The 15,585-nt window shown below is 38.0% G+C and overlaps 2 protein-coding genes across 2 annotated transcripts; one reads left to right on the plus strand and one right to left on the minus strand.

The window, feature by feature from the left end:
* Positions 1–10: 10 nt before the first annotated feature.
* Positions 11–1,691, minus strand: LOC108057018 (lysophosphatidylserine lipase ABHD12-like). The gene is made up of 3 exons (XM_017141084.3): positions 1,446–1,691; positions 1,290–1,340; positions 11–975 (listed from the first exon to the last, which is right to left on the minus strand). The coding sequence occupies exons 1-3, from the start codon at positions 1,615–1,617 to the stop codon at positions 59–61; spliced, it is 1,140 nt and encodes a 379-aa protein (XP_016996573.2). The 5' UTR covers positions 1,618–1,691; the 3' UTR covers positions 11–58.
* A 10,448-nt stretch (positions 1,692–12,139) lies between these two features.
* LOC108056970 (uncharacterized) lies at positions 12,140–12,796 on the plus strand. The gene has a single exon (XM_017141028.2). The coding sequence runs from the start codon at positions 12,140–12,142 to the stop codon at positions 12,794–12,796; it is 657 nt and encodes a 218-aa protein (XP_016996517.2).
* The last annotated feature ends 2,789 nt before the right edge of the window (positions 12,797–15,585 follow it).

Raw genomic sequence — 15,585 nt, forward strand, 5'->3', positions numbered from 1 at the left:
AAAATTCGAATTTTGTATGTGTTTTTCAGATGCTTTTATTGAATAAATATTTCGATGCCTAAGAGCTCTCATTTCGGTAGCTTTTCACAAACTTTTCTAATTTTTCCGGCACATTCGGCTCGATGTAATAGAACATCCTATCAATCTTTAGGTCACCACCTTTCACGGGCAAGTCGAGGTAGTAGATACGGTGGTCTTGGCCATCCGGCAAGAAGTTATCCATGGTGAAGGATTCTATGTTTTCCTGGACATGAATGCCCGATTCGAGTCTCGAGTTGATTAAATTCATATTCGTACCTATTCCCTCTGCAGTGGACTGGTTATCCAGAAATACACCAAATTGAGCCCTTTCCTTAAAGCTAGCTAGCTTAGCACATAGAAGATTAGTTATTCCAGTGTCCAACAGATAACCCCATACGATGATAGGATTGGAGGTGGTATTGACTATATACTCAAATACCACCAAGGCATCCCGCACAAGGTCTTCATCAGTGGGAAGCACAGGATCAGTGTCCTTATGGCGTCTGCTATCGAAGGAAAAAATGTGGTAGTTGAGCGTCCTAAGCAGCATAAACTGGTCTCGACGTGGGCGACTGCCTCGATTGAATTCCCTCTGACTTCCTTGGATATAGAGGATTATGGTGCCACCCGGAATCGCCAGTAATTTCTCGTAGAAGAACCTCTCGTTCTCGGGCAGTAAGACGGGAAATTCAGCCCGAATGGAGGGCACCAGTTCATCCAGCTCCTTTTCGCCGCCAGGAGCAGGTTTCAGATGGCGATCCATATCATAGGCCACTTCCTTCTCCACGCCAAGTTCGTCCTTAAAGCGATGCACTATATTGCTGGGCAAGATATGATACACACCAACCCGTAGACCATCTTTATCCTGATCATGATCTTTTACGGGGATGTAAAAGTTCCGAGTGGCATACAGTCCAACGTTCTCGGGCTTGGAGACATCATATTCGTACTGATCTGAAAAAGGAAAGAGGCATTCGATTAATAGAAAAATTAAATATTACATTTCTTTTCCATATTCTAACGTTTTGAAAGAGTTAAAATACAAATTCATTGGCCAAAGAAATCAAATGAAACCCACAGAGTTTTCTGTATCACCCCCGAATACAGAAGGTCTCTTTTTTGAAAAAATATTAAAGGAATTTTTTAAAAACTTAAACTGTAATTATATTAAATTACTCCATAATTAATAAACGAACTCATAAAATATATGTATATATCATCCCCCTTAAGAATTCGTATCTTTATTTTGTATATTCGAGGATACTTACAGAAATCGACGAATAGTCCGAACAGGTGAGTTCGAATCCCTATTTTGTTTGCTGCAAAAAATTTAAGGAAAGGATAAATATGCTTTGAGCTAAGGATATAACAAGTTTTTATTTGGATTACCTAAGTTAGTTTTTTTAATATTCTAGGATACTTACAGAATTCTGGTTCGCCATGTTGAATATGCGGCATGAAATATATAGTAAAATATATCACCACAATGACTAAACAGAATAAGTTAAAGCACCACATCAGAACAACAATTGTCTTCCATGCGGGACTCATCTGGGGGAAATTGCCTAAAATATTAGGAAATCTCATTTTCGCCATATCACCAAATAAATAAATGAGATGATTTTCTCCGGAAAAAATCTATCCCTTGTTTTCCGCTTCCTTTGAGATCAGTCTAGTGTGACCAGATGGTATATAACGGTAAGTCCTCACTAAGAACCAATCTCTTGTTATCCTTGGGTCCGAACTTTGCTAATATAAGTATAGCAGTGACGTAAACCAATTTTGAAAAATATATTTTTTCAACAAAAATTAAAAATAGTGAATAACAGTCAAAGGATTTAGGGTAAATAAAAGTATAAATTACTTTATATATATTTAGAGAAACCCTCTATAAATCGATTTTCACTTAGAACTTGTAAGACTTTAAGGTCAGCACACCCCAAGTTGATTTCAATTTGAATCCAAATACAAATTATGATGGGGCATTTTTCACGGAGTTAGCCAGAAAACTTCGGCTGATGATGATGATGGATGTCAGTCAGCGAATAAAAGAAGTAATTTTGTGTAAAAATACCCGCTCTACCGCCTTTTCGGTTGGCCGGACGTACCGCATAAAGTTGTGGGGTGTGGGCGTGCCCCGAAGCCGTTACAACTGTTAATGACATTTACGAATGTTTGCGAGCTACCGAGACTTGGTAGCCCCATCCGTTCCCTTTTCCCCACACACATAATGCCAAAATAATGACGAAGTCTGGGGTTGCACCTCCAAAAGGACATTACACTGGAAAACAAAATATTTTCTTCAATGTGTCCTTTTTCTTAAAAGAACAAAATTAATATTTGGAGTACCTATTATACATTTAGGGTATTCAATTGCGTTGCAAACGTTGTAAAGTGTAAAAGTGTAAGGCAGTTTCAACAACAATTTCTATACAAAATGGTTTTTAAGGCCTACACATGAAAACTATTTTAAATGGAAATTGTTGTTGGAACTGCCTTACACTTTTACACCTTAAAACGTTTGCAACGCAATTGAATACCCTAAATGTTTGGATATTTTTATAATATTATTTTAAAGTTTACTTGCACATTTATATTTTTTTAATTTTGTAAATAGTGATTATATTCCATTTGAATTTTGTAACCATCTTAATATCAAAGTGACCTTCATAAAAATTCAAATTTTCATATATAAAAAAATTAATTTCCAGTGTAAAATGCCGTAGAAAAATGACGCGGAAACTGTCAAAAAAGTAAGCAAATGGTGGGTGAAAAAATCATGGATGGCGGCTAGGGAAACCTCAGCGACGACATTTGCGGTTTGCCATACAAATGACCGACCGCCGCCGACTGCCCCGCCCACTTAACGAAAATTATACAATAATGGCGTCAACATTAGCAAATTGTGCGCTTGTCGCAGTTACCATTTTGGTCATTTTCCTACACCACCACCCACACAATTTCTTCCTTCGCTCTCCTTTAATGAGCGTTTAAATTGGCGGATCCTGGCTTTTGCCTTGCTTTTTTTGATTGATTTCCCCTTGATTTCAGTTTTGTGGGAAATGCATAAATGATTTATAAAGCATGCAAATTAAATGCTTGCCCGGTAGTTGGAAGTAATGATAAAGGAAATGTAAATGTAAAGTGAAAGAAATCGCATCGGAATGCTTATAGCCGTTTTCTCGTCCGTTTGTTAAATTTAAAGTAGGGTTACAACTTTGAAATCGTCTGGGAAATCAGAGTTTTAAGCTTCTTTTAAATTTAACAGGCGGATAAGAAAACGGCCCTTAACCTTTTGTACCTGCCTAGATTATTTAATTTTATTTAAATGGCATTTGTATTTTTTTATTGTTATCTATTTTAAAACTTATTTGAAGTGTTGGCAGGATAAAGAATTAAATAGAATAAAAAGAAAAAATTTATTTTATTGCAAAAACTAAAATAAAATCACAGATTCCAAGGTGAGTAGACTTTAAGAAATAATAAATAAATATTTAAACTTATAAAACGGAGATTTTCGGATACCTATTTTATTTATAACAGAAATTCTGTCTAGGAATTGTAATAGGCATAAGTATTAGCAAAACTTAGTAAACTGGTTTGAAAGCTTAAGCAAACAAAATGGAAAAGGTGAAGAAAAGAAAAACTAGACCGTAAAATATGAACAAACATACTCGGATAGGCAAGGGGTTTAAATCACGCCTTTTGTCAGCATCAGATAACGTTTGGCATAAATTTAGTTTTAATTGACTTAATGCTTGTACTTTTATCAAATAATTAATTACAGAGCCAAGTGTGGGCAACACCCAGCCAGATGACAAGATCAGGTAACACTTTGGTTGGGTCAAGAAAAAAGGAAGTGCTCCTGTAGAGGCGGCTATCTATATATAGTTTTTTTTTCTCTTTTTTTAATAGTACAACTTACTTGGCAGTGGGCGTATACAGTCGCTGCAGTTAGTTTGTCAACCAGTTTACTGGTCGTGTTTGCTTTGCGTGGGCGTTTCTCCCCCCTTTTCCATTCAATTATCTAGTTTTCTATAAATTTTCTTGGCTGCAGCCTGCAGTGAACTCGCTGCATTTTGTTGGTTTGTAATTGCCCCATGTCAACAAGTAAGATCGATATCGCTGCCACAATTTCAGTTCTGACATTTTCGCTTTTGTCGTTTGGTCGAGCAATAAAATTGTTATTGATTGTAATTAGGTTTGTAATGGGGTTATTTATGTGTGTCAGCCGTTGTTTATGTAGTGCAGTGTAAGTGCTGACTTCGGGCAAAAGTCGTGATTGATTGATGGCCAGTAAGTAATTGGTTGAAAATTGAAAACAACTTTTAGCTGCAATTTAAATCAATTTTCGCTGGGCCTGTGAACTGCAGGCCTATTTATAAAGCAAAAAATTTAAACAATTTAGTTAAGATCAATATTTTTAGAATATTTAGTTTTTTAAGAGGCTTACTTTTAAACTTGATGCAAAATTTAAATTTAAATATTTTCAGTTAGTGGATTTAAATGGCTTCTTCCTGTACCCCATTTTTAAATAACCAAGGAGGACATAATTAATTCAAAGACTGCTCAATCCAAAGTATCACTGACCAAGACTTTTCAAACAATTTATGCAGGGACCTTGAAAAAGGCTCTTGACAAGTTCGTTGAGGCGACACAATGGGACAATGGGAAAATAAGACAGGACACGTTGAAGATTTTTTTGTTCGCCGGTTTCACATCCATCTTCATCAGTCCAAAGTTTGCATTTAAATTGGTAATTAACACAAAATGAAAGCGAAAGCGGCAAGAAAAAATGCGAAGCGAAATAAGCACAAATACAATGGCACCAAAAACAAGATGACATTGAGAAGTGAAAAGAGGGAAAGGCGGAAACAATCAACTACCCGAATGATAAGAAATGTGTGGCACAGGAAGTGAAAGAACCCGAGGGGCAGGATATCAGTTCAAAGTGCGAAATTGGTTGTCAAAGCTAGACCCAATCAAATGCACTGTTCAAACTTGTAATTTATTATGAATTTATTGAGAAAATATTTTATAACTGCACGATCTAAAAAAATATTTTTAAAGTATTTAATTTAATTTTTACATTATGTTAATTCTAACTGTGCAATTTTCATTTTATTTAAATTTAAAAAACTTAAGTTGCATATTAACATTTAGAAAAATTTAAAACTCTTTTGTTTCTTCTAACATTGACACATTATTTTTGAAAAGATACATTTACACTTACTTGAAGTTTTCTAAGATTAAGTCAATTTTTATGTTAAATCCTATTTTTGGTTGAATAAATCTGTAAAATAAAATTAGTTTAGTATAACTACGTCAAATCTCAGTGAGCGTAATAATTTCGTTGCTTTTGGTAACTGCACTGGCTTCATCTTCTTCCACTTTATCATTTCATTAAATCGCCAAAAGAAATGAAAGAAAGGAAAAACAATAAAATAGAAAATGGCTAGATAGTGGCACGTCCTTCCATTGAACGCTGCCAATTGAATGTAAATAAGAAAGTGACAGCCAAAATGGCGGGAATGAATGGGAAATTCGGAGGAGAAAATTCGGTAGGAAGAAGCTAAATCGTGTTGAGCAGGTCATTAAGGACAATCGCCGACCTGATGGCTTAGTTGACAAAAATGCGAATGAAGCCATCGGACAGGTGACAAGCAATTTATAAGCCATCAATTCTACAAAACAGAGTGGAAAAAGAAATATAGGTCCATTATTTCTGAAGAGAAAACACTGGAATTGAGATGTATTTTTAAATTCTTTGGACATTCATAAAAATTCTTTCTCTTCATAAAAACATTTTTCGGTAATTTTAAATGCCTTAATCTCCTGCCTAAAAATAATAATTAAAGTCAGCAGAAGATTTCCTTCTAAAGTAAGTTCCAAACTGAATTTTAATCAACAGGCCACAAAAACAAAAATCGAATTCGGCTCTGCAAATTAAGTTTGTATCTCCTTTTCGACAGAAAGCCAATTCCTGCATCTCCGGCAACAACAATTAGTGCAATTTCTTGGCCAGAGCCAGGACGAAAAACCGAGAGCCATTACCTGCTCGACTTGGCCATAAACGTAACGTGCAAGAATGGGGATGGTGGGATGGGGATGAGTGAAAAGAATATGCCCAGGCAAAACAAACTTAATTGTCTGCACAGTTTTATTTACTCCACTGAGGGACAGGACAGGACAGGACAGGACTAACCATGTCCTTGCCACAGACAGATCCTGTAAGGGGAAGGAAGATTGCAAGATAGGTGGATGGGCCAGCGTCTGCTTGTAATTACTGTGCTACGAGTCCTGCGAGTCCGACGAGTCCTTCGCCTGCTGCACCCACTTAACGAACATGGCCAAGACTGACCAAACAATAGGCCTCCGCTGCTGTCTCCGAACCCTGAGATGCACTGGGAGAAAAAATAAATAATATATTATTAATTAATCTTCCTTGATTCGAAATTTAAATTAAATTTGAAAATATATTTAATTATTAGCTATAAATATATCTAAGAAAATTCAAAAGAAAATATTATAATTTGGTTAAATAAAAATTGTACTATCCAATTAAATTAATTTATATATCTATAATAAAAATAAAATATAAAAGGTAATCTTTCTTGATTTAAGATTTTAATTGAAGTTTCTAATTAAATATTAATTAAATGTTATTGCTTAGCTTATTGGTAACTTAGGTTCTAAATTGTTTAATATATTTTAATATTAAGAAAAGGCAAAACATGCTTTAATTAAACCAAGTAAAGTTAAATAATAGGTAGCACGCAACACAGAAATAAAAAGGGGCTATAAGCAACTTTTACAAAATGTGAACTAATTCTTCAAAAAATTTTAAATATATAGAATATTTAAAGAAATCTTTATTTTAGTACAGGTTTATGGACTATATGTAAATTTTTTAAGTGCAGTGGGGATGGCTTCCGCATGCACGGCTCGTTGCCCGGATAAGTGATGCAGATCCCGCCCTTCCGTCCCCTGCTTTTCGGTCTTGTTTAATGCTAACACAATAAACTTGACCGAAAGGCTGTTGTCGATGCAGCTGGAGCTGAGAGTTGCCGGAGGAGCTGTGAGGATCCCCTCTATACGGTTGGCCAGGCACTGGGAACAAGTCTGCGGCCATGTAGTAGGTGTTGCTATCGTATTTGCATCGAGGGTCCAGGGCAACATACTCCTCCTCCACCTACTTCTGCTGCCAATAACTCAATCAGTGGCGCACTGCAGTTGCTGTGGACCATTCATCATCGCCAGACAAAATATTAATCGCCCCTGCCCTTGCACTTACACGTGGCCAAATTGGATTCGAACGCGATTATGTCACAGGGAGCAGCGCAAGGTTACAATTTATAATTGTCAGGCGAATGCAAGATATGCGGATGCAGGGATACACGGGATACGAGGTCCAGACAAATGGTATATGCTATGTGGTGCGGTCCACAGACCAAATTTGCACTATCCCCGGTGATTTATGTGCTCAGGAAATTGACTTGTGATATATGGTTCTTGGTGCAGGAAAGACCTTGAAAAGGTGCCGCAAAATCAATAAGATGAAAGCGTTTAATAAAGGGCGGAAAGGGGTTTAAATATAAATTAAGGAGAAGTATTTAAAATTAAAATGAATACTATGTATTTTAATTTAAATTTTGATTGTTTGTGATAAATAGGAAATCAGACAATTTAAAAGCAGTCAAGTTCTGAAATACGATTGAAAATGTTTGGTAAATTTCTACTACTTTAGGTTTGGTAAAATCAATTAACCCACGAGCGAAAGAAATTATTAAATCGATATTGGCATTGACCGGGCATTAAGTTCAAGCTTAATGGGGAAACTTAGGTCGACAAAAAAACCCTCGTTGGCTTAAGCGGATTGACCACTCGATTCGAGGTCCTGCGAGGAAAGCCCTTGCAGCCTTTCTAGAGCAAAATAGAAATGGAAATTAAAGCAGGAGCAAAAGGCAAAGCTCGTTGGCTTTTTCCGTTTCCATTATGACTTGGCCATATCTAATCCGGGGCTTTAATTAAGACCAGATAACTTTAACAACAAGAACAGTAAAGGGAGGACGCATTAAGCAGCCTTTGAGCCACCTCACCTTTTTAATGAGGCACAAAGTTGATGCCACATAACGATGTCATAATGGCCATTGTGTGGGAAAGACTGGAAAAGAGGGGCAGGTTGTAGGAGTCGCGGTTTTAGCGCCTGCCGCTTTTCACTTTTCACAATGGCCAAGACGGCGGGCCGAAAGCTTTATTGTGTTTTTAATTAGAAAAACTTTTGCAACTCCCACTCACCGCCCCCTTTAGCTAGCCACAATTGGTGGGCTCGAATGGCCGCAAAACCCCAAAAACCCACAGAATGCAACAATTTTTCGGGTTCCAAACTATTCCTTAGCTTAGCATAATATTTGCCAGAAGCCAAAAGTGTTGAATATCGGGGCTAGGGCAGAGTACAGAGTAGCAGCTAAAAAATGCGAGAAAATATTGGAAGAAAAACAAGCTGCCTGGCAAGAGCCACAAAAATTCCGGCTGCAAAAGGAAGCCCCTTGCAAACAAAAAAAAGTAACCAACACTCGGCCATCGGAGCCACCGGAGCACAACAAAGGGGCTTACCAGGTGTTAGTGCATGCCAGGAGCGGACGAGGGGCAATCGGGGGTCCTGGTCACAACCACAAGCTCCGGCCAGGACTCCTACTTGGCCCAAATACACTTGCAGAAAAAAGTTGGGTTGAAAAGGTTAAAGAATACGTACTACAAGACTATCTTGATTTTAAAACTTAAAGGAGAAATAAGTCATAAAAAAAATAATAGAACTATTTACGATTATTATTTTAAAAGGTTAGCTTGCCTGGTATTTTATATTTTTAAAAATATTAATTTAAGGACATTTAATTGATTAATTGGAAATGGTTTTTCAGAAAATTACAATGTAATAATATTCCAACGAAACCATTTAGGGTCACTGGAAAATTGAGGTTTGAGAAAAGATTTATTTATGCATATATCGATATCTTCCGAAGAAACTATAAATTATAAGAAATTTATACAAACATAAAATATACGCTCTATACTAGAAGGTTTCTGTTATCGACGGTTTTTAACCAAAAAATTGGAATAGGATAGTATTTTTTATCCGCATGCTGAAAATTTTGTTTATAAAATTCTAGATTAACTCAGACAAATGCTGGTGCAACCTTCACGAAGTTACTTAGTAATCAGATTAACAATATCGGTCCTGTAAATCTGTCACTTTATATTAAACTTAAATGGTTATTATTGGCAGTGGAACAGTTTCTTATCCGTATTTATCTGTTTCGCTTTCCTCAGAATTAAAAAACCATACTCTTAATACAATTGTTACATTTTTTCTCAGCGCATTATCAAGAGGAGGAAAAAACAAAGAGTGCTGGGCTCGGGGAGCCATATGCGAAATTGTTTTATAGCTGCCAGTGAACGGTCAGTGCGGAGCGTTGAGTTTGTTTATGGCCACAGCCAGCTTGGCCCAGAACGGATGTTGCCTTTAACTTGTATATCCTTTACTCCGGCCAGTCCTTCCCTGCCCTTGTTTTTATCCAAGGACGAGGGAAGTTCCTGGTTCCTGGGCATTCGGTTTCATGTTGAAGCGTTTAACAAAGCGCCGTAAATTGCATCAGGCGTGCAACATCCACAACCGCAAGTTTTCCCCCCATTTTCTGGCATTTTATTCGGCTTTTGCATTGAGTTTCTTATTCCCAGTTCGGTGGGGGGAGTGGGGACATATGTGCGGTTCAGGTATACTTTTATTGCCCCGAAAAAACAATTTAAGCTTAGGGTTAGGGATAGTAGGCTTTTAGCATGGTCGAAAATTAGATTATTGGCTTGTGGTAAATGTTCTTCAATGCTCATGGAATCATGGAAGCTAGTGGCATGCGGTTGGCATCTTCAGCAGACGACGACGACAACTACAATTTATGAAGCTCAAAACCAAACTGAAATGCAAATTCAATCAGCTCCCTTGGCAGACTGCAATTAAAACATTTGCTGAATTTCCATTTGGGCCTCGGGGCTCTCCAATCTCCAATCTGCAGCAATTATGAGTGGTTGTAATCAAAGCCCCAGCTGCGCATACAATTGCCATATTGCCAATGTTTATTGAAGTCCGCGACTATGGCCAAAAACAAATGGCAGCGAGCGACATCCCGGGAGGGTCCAGAACGCCCTAGCCACGCCTATTTTTTGTTGAATCAGGACTGTGTGTCCAAACTTCCGCGACGGTGGCAAGTGCAGCAAGGCGTTGCTTTTTTAATAGAGTCATAACTTGGTGCCAACTAATGGGCTTGCAACCAAAACACACGGCACTCGAAGAAAATCAGGTGGAAAAATAAAAGGTTCTAAGGTTTTTAAATCACGTTTAAAAGTTTTGTGGGCTTTTTTATTTAATTATCGCTTTTCCCGATTAAAAATATAATTCTAAAGAAGATTAAAAACTTTTGTGGTTTCTAAAACTACAATAATATAAAACTTATGGATTTTCCTATTGAAAAAATAGTGTTGCATAGTTCTAGGCCCTTTTAAAACGCTTTGAAAATGTTTTCCTGTAGCACTCCCAAATACTTTAAACTTCTTCAGTTCAAGTTCTAAAAAACATTTTCTATTTCTTAAAATTATTATAAATTTCATATGAATTAAATGGAATTAAATAAGAATTTTTTAAACCTATTTTAAAAAGTAATGCCACGGCTAGTTAAGATTTTTTCTCAGTGCCTTTTGGCCAGCCCTTGGTTAGCCATAACGTGGACCCCTCGAGCTTTAATCCACCGCTTTTTTCCCTATGCTGTCCGGTGACTCGACTTTGGTTACAATTCAATTTGCAGTGGTCGCTTTTTCTTGGCCACATTTTTTTTCCTTTTCGGCCGGTCGCTGGGCGCTTAAAAATATTTGTTCCCTTACCTTGGGCCAGTGTCGTAAATGTGTGGAAATTGTTGGGTGTTATGCCTCGTAGGTATGGCTGCCAGTTAAGCAACGGGCGGTCGGTCGGTCGTTCGGATCCTTTGGCATCTCCTGCGACTTCATCCCGGTTTTTCCCACCCAGCCATTATTTCCCATCTTCTCGGTGGAGTGTGTGGCATTTGGCCAACAAATCTCTCGCTTTCCCTGGCGGCGCTCGCTGTCGTTTTATTGTCTTGGCATAATGTTGACGTTCTAGACTTGTTCTAGTTGGGGTCTTGGATGATGGGCTTGGGCTCCTTGGTGGGTTTACAGGGGGAATGGCTGGCCATGTGGTTCCTCATAATTGTCTTGCGCAAATGGTCGTGTAAAATTTTAATTGCTTTTTAGTGCAAACTCTTGGAAAATTTGTAGTTCCCAAAGAGGCCAAGACCGGGGCAAAAGCTCGAGCCTTCCTCTTTCGCCCACTTTTATATGCATGTGAAGGGTCAACTTTTGCGGGCTGATTAGGAAATGTTTATGACGTAGGTGTTTTGCTCTTCGGGGATAATGGTTCCGTTTGGGGCTTCAAAGGTACAGGAAGTACTTAGTGCGGTATGAGGATTTAGTTTAGGGTTTAATCTGTTAATTGTCTGGTTGAAAGTACATTTAATTATGGAACGCGTAAGGGACTTTTAATTCTCGTAACTTTAAGTTAAACCAAGAGTCTTAAAAATGAATTTAAAATGGAACTGTGGGTAATATCAATTACAATTAATATTAATAAAAAAAAAACTCCTTTGACTAACTTAAAACATTTTCTAATGATTTTTAGCTTTATTTTTATTAAAATTTCACAAATGTAACCGAAAATATAAAATATTGATTTAATTGCCCCAGGGTCGAATATAAATACATACATACATAATGATAACTATTTTTTTAAGCTTATCAGGTCATATATGTATTCCGAAATAACTCTTAGTTCTTTGTTTAATTGCGCAGCTTGGCCAGTTTTAATCAAATTGTAAACGAGCGAACTCTTTGAATATCAGGTAATGTAAAGTTCACTAATCATACCAAGGTTTTGACCACAAATTTATGGCCAGCAATCCAGATAAGCGAATAATCTCTATCTAGATGCCCAGGTATAAATACGAATTGATTTTGGTAAAGCATCAGTATCAAATCAGCAGCAGCAGAAAAAATCATGAAGAGCGCCGTAGTCATTATCCTGACCCTTTTCGTGGCCAGCGGATGGGCCCAGCCGCTGGAACTTCCCGCCGATCTGGAAGCCCAGGTGCAAAGTCTGGTGGAAGAGATGACCGAGATTGCCAAGGCCACCGGCGAAGCTCTGGAACAGCAGTACGTGAAGGTCGTCCAGGAGCCGCAGAAGGAGCTGGAGGATGCCCTCGACCAGATGGAGTTGAGTCGCCAGGAGAGTCCCGAGTGCGTAGCCGCCCAAGATCAGGAGATTGCCAGTATTGTGGATGTCGCCGAGGGGGATCTGCAGTCTTGCCGTAACGCTGCGGCCCAAACATCCGCCGAAATCGTCTCCGACGTAAGCGACGCACTGCAGCAATTGGTCTTTGGAGGCTATGATCTGGTTGCCCATTACCAAAAGTGCAAAAATACCACTAACAGCGTTCTCCAGGTAACCTGCCAAATCAGGCTTGCTAAAAAGTTCGCCCTCTATATGAGCAATGGACGAAAATCCATCGAGACCATCCGCCAGTCAATCAGCGTGCGTATCCCTGCTGTGATCGACGACTATAGGCAATGCATCCAGTCTGCATCCTCGCAGGCAATGCTCAGCCTCCAGGAGGTCAACAGTCACATCGACGTCTGCATCTCCCAACCCCACTAGGTCACGCTAGCAATCAGCCAATTGTTTATGAAAATAAAAATTCCACAATTCAAATTTTTCCTTTTTTTTTTGTGGATTTTATAAGCTTCTTATCGAGATACGAGTGTTTATGGCAGTTCCAAAAACTAAACTTATTAAAAGTTGATTTGTATTGGTCATTTAAGAATCTTCAGATAAGGACCACAAAGTTGGAAAATAACTTATTAAAATCTAAAAAATATGTAGCACATCCAATATATAAAAGGGAAATATAATAATGCCTTCAACTAAATATATGCACTGTTTAAAGTTTTCCTATTCACGGAAATTTTAGAAAGTATATTTATTTAGTCGTCACAAAATTGCATTACAGAGTTTCAAAATGATTTTTATTTTCTACAAAGATTTTACGAAATTCTCACGCCCAAGCTTAAGCACCATCTCGATAACCAAACAGAAGCAACAGCCACATCTTAACCGAAATCAGCAGACAACTCATTAAAATCCAAAGTAATTTTCCACACCATATCACCATGCATGACACATATATCAAAAATTTATGTGCGAAACGTCGGAAAGTTTAAACACGGCCACCATAAAAACAATTTGAATACATTTTTGATTACATTTATGGAGGAGGCGGTTCTGAGCTGTAAGGAAACCAAGTCAAGCTGAAAACAACTTTCGAACAACACTTGACATGGAAATTTGTGTGTGTATATGCTCCGTTCCCCACTTTCTATGCAAAATCCCCATGCAGGAACCCAAAAAAAACCCAAACTCAAACTCAGAACCCAAGTCCTGTGACGAGGGCAAGTGATATGGGATGTGTGCGAGTCCAAATATTTGTACTTTTCCTTGTCTCTGCCAAACTAAACCGAACCGAAATTTACAATTTCATAACTTTAAGTGTCCCTCATCATTTTGATATTTTTTTCCGGTTTCTATTTTTGGGTGGTTTTTTTTTTTTGTTACGATAGTGAGAGATTTTTAGCCATTCTGGTCGTTAGCATTTTTCCGGTTATCTCTTGCCAGATTTATAGTGCTCATTGCCCCAATGGCTGAGGCCCGTCATTTACGGTCACAATTTTTGACATTCATTGGCCTTTTTTCCTCCGCTTTTCGGGCTCCTTCTTTATTTTTTACGGATCCTTGGCCTCTCGATAGGACACGACACTCAAACTTAAATAGAAATGAGCGCATGAAGCGTGAAATTAAATTTGATAAATTCTATTTACGTATAGAGATGGAAGATTTGTGGGCGCGTTTTCCTAGGACAGCGGGGAGGTGGAAAGGGGATGGCAGATATAAGGGTAGCTGGTGGTCCGAGGTCATAATTTAGGTGTATCGAATGAGTTTTTTAACGCTCGGTTGTGCAGTGTAAGCGTGATTAGGAGGGCCATAAAAAAGCAAGAGATGGGGAGGTATATAAAAAGGGAAATAAAAAATATATATTAAGGTAAATTACAATGGGATTTATCTCTGTTTTGGCTTTATTTCAAGGATAGCAAAATTTGCCTAAAATTGTATTATCTTACAAATGATTCACCTGGATCGCAGCATTAAACAATATATTCCTTCGCATTTGACATAATAATAAACATATTCAGGGCATTTAATTTTTTCTTTTTACCTAAGAAATTAAACTAAGAACTCAATTCCTCCAGCCCCCTTAGCTCTTCTTCATTTTCAGTACTGTTCATTAAGAATGCACCACCCAAGTAAAAAGGAAGCCATAATAATATAGTGTATACAAAAAATAATAATGTAATCATAATCATCTGAAGAGCAGGCCGAAGAACCGCCCACATAAACGGAACCACAGAATCACGGAGCCCAAGAGAAGAAGAAGCGACCGCAGCAAAAGGTACAACAGACACTGGGCGCATTGAAAACTTTTAATATTCACTCTTGTCGGCTGCATAAATTAAGGCACTCACAAATGGTTGGGTTTGGCTGGTGGCAGGGGGTTCTGAAGGGGTTTCAATGGGGTAAGAGATGAGTGTTGGCCAGTTGAAAATGCAATAGCGAAACAACAAAAGTAGCGCTTCAGAGACAGTGTTGCTCGCTATGTTTCACAAAAATAGCTAGCTTCAGGTCAAAAATCCTTAAAAATATTAAGGATTTAGTTTAAGGACTGAAATTGCTTATATCATTTACTAAATTGATTTAGGGATTTAGGGAGTTACATATAATAAACTCAATAAATGCTAGGAGTGTTATGGTTTTTTATGCGGAATTTCCAAATGTCTTCACAAAAATGCTTCCCTACACACGGATTTTGTAACCTGTTTTTAAACCCGAATTACTGACTGAACTAATTTCAAAATAATAGGTTCTCCATAAACATAGTTTAATGTAAATCTTTAGCTTTCAATTCCTTTTTTCCAAACAAGTTTAGGTTTTTTTCTAACGGAGTTATCGGTTAAAGAATAACATAACCCTTATTAAATGTAAGCTCCAGTTTTGACTGAAAAGTAGCCAAGTTGGCAGCACTGTTCAGGAGATGCTGCTGATGGAGCAGATAACATGCAAACCAATGAGAAGCACTCGACTGAAGAGAGCGCGGCGCAAAATAAGAAGCCAACAACAACTCGTTGGAAAGGTTGGGGGCAAGAAGAAGAAGTAAAATAAGCGAGAGGGTGGGGGTGGAGAAAATGCACAAAGCGAATGAAGTATGAAAACGGCAGAGCCAAAGGGCTGCCAACTTGTGGCGCCTTTTGTAGTTGCTGCCACTGCTGTTGGTTCCTGTTTGTTATTGCACTTTTGCGTGCAGAAAAGAGACAGAGAGCGAGTGGGCGAAGGAGAGG

Source organism: Drosophila takahashii, chromosome 2R, assembly GCF_030179915.1.
Source record: "Drosophila takahashii strain IR98-3 E-12201 chromosome 2R, DtakHiC1v2, whole genome shotgun sequence".
NCBI lineage: Eukaryota > Metazoa > Arthropoda > Insecta > Diptera > Drosophilidae > Drosophila > Drosophila takahashii.

Coding starts and splice junctions, on each gene's coding strand:
- LOC108057018 (XM_017141084.3), bottom strand. CDS start 1,617: ATGGCGAAAATGAGATTTCCTAATATTTTAGGCAATTTCCCCCAGATG. Junction 1,341..1,445: donor ACATGGCGAACCAGAATTCT/GTAAGTATCCTA, acceptor AATTTTTTGCAG/CAAACAAAATAGGGATTCGA. Junction 976..1,289: donor CGGACTATTCGTCGATTTCT/GTAAGTATCCTC, acceptor TTCCTTTTTCAG/ATCAGTACGAATATGATGTC.
- LOC108056970 (XM_017141028.2), top strand. CDS start 12,140: ATGAAGAGCGCCGTAGTCATTATCCTGACCCTTTTCGTGGCCAGCGGA.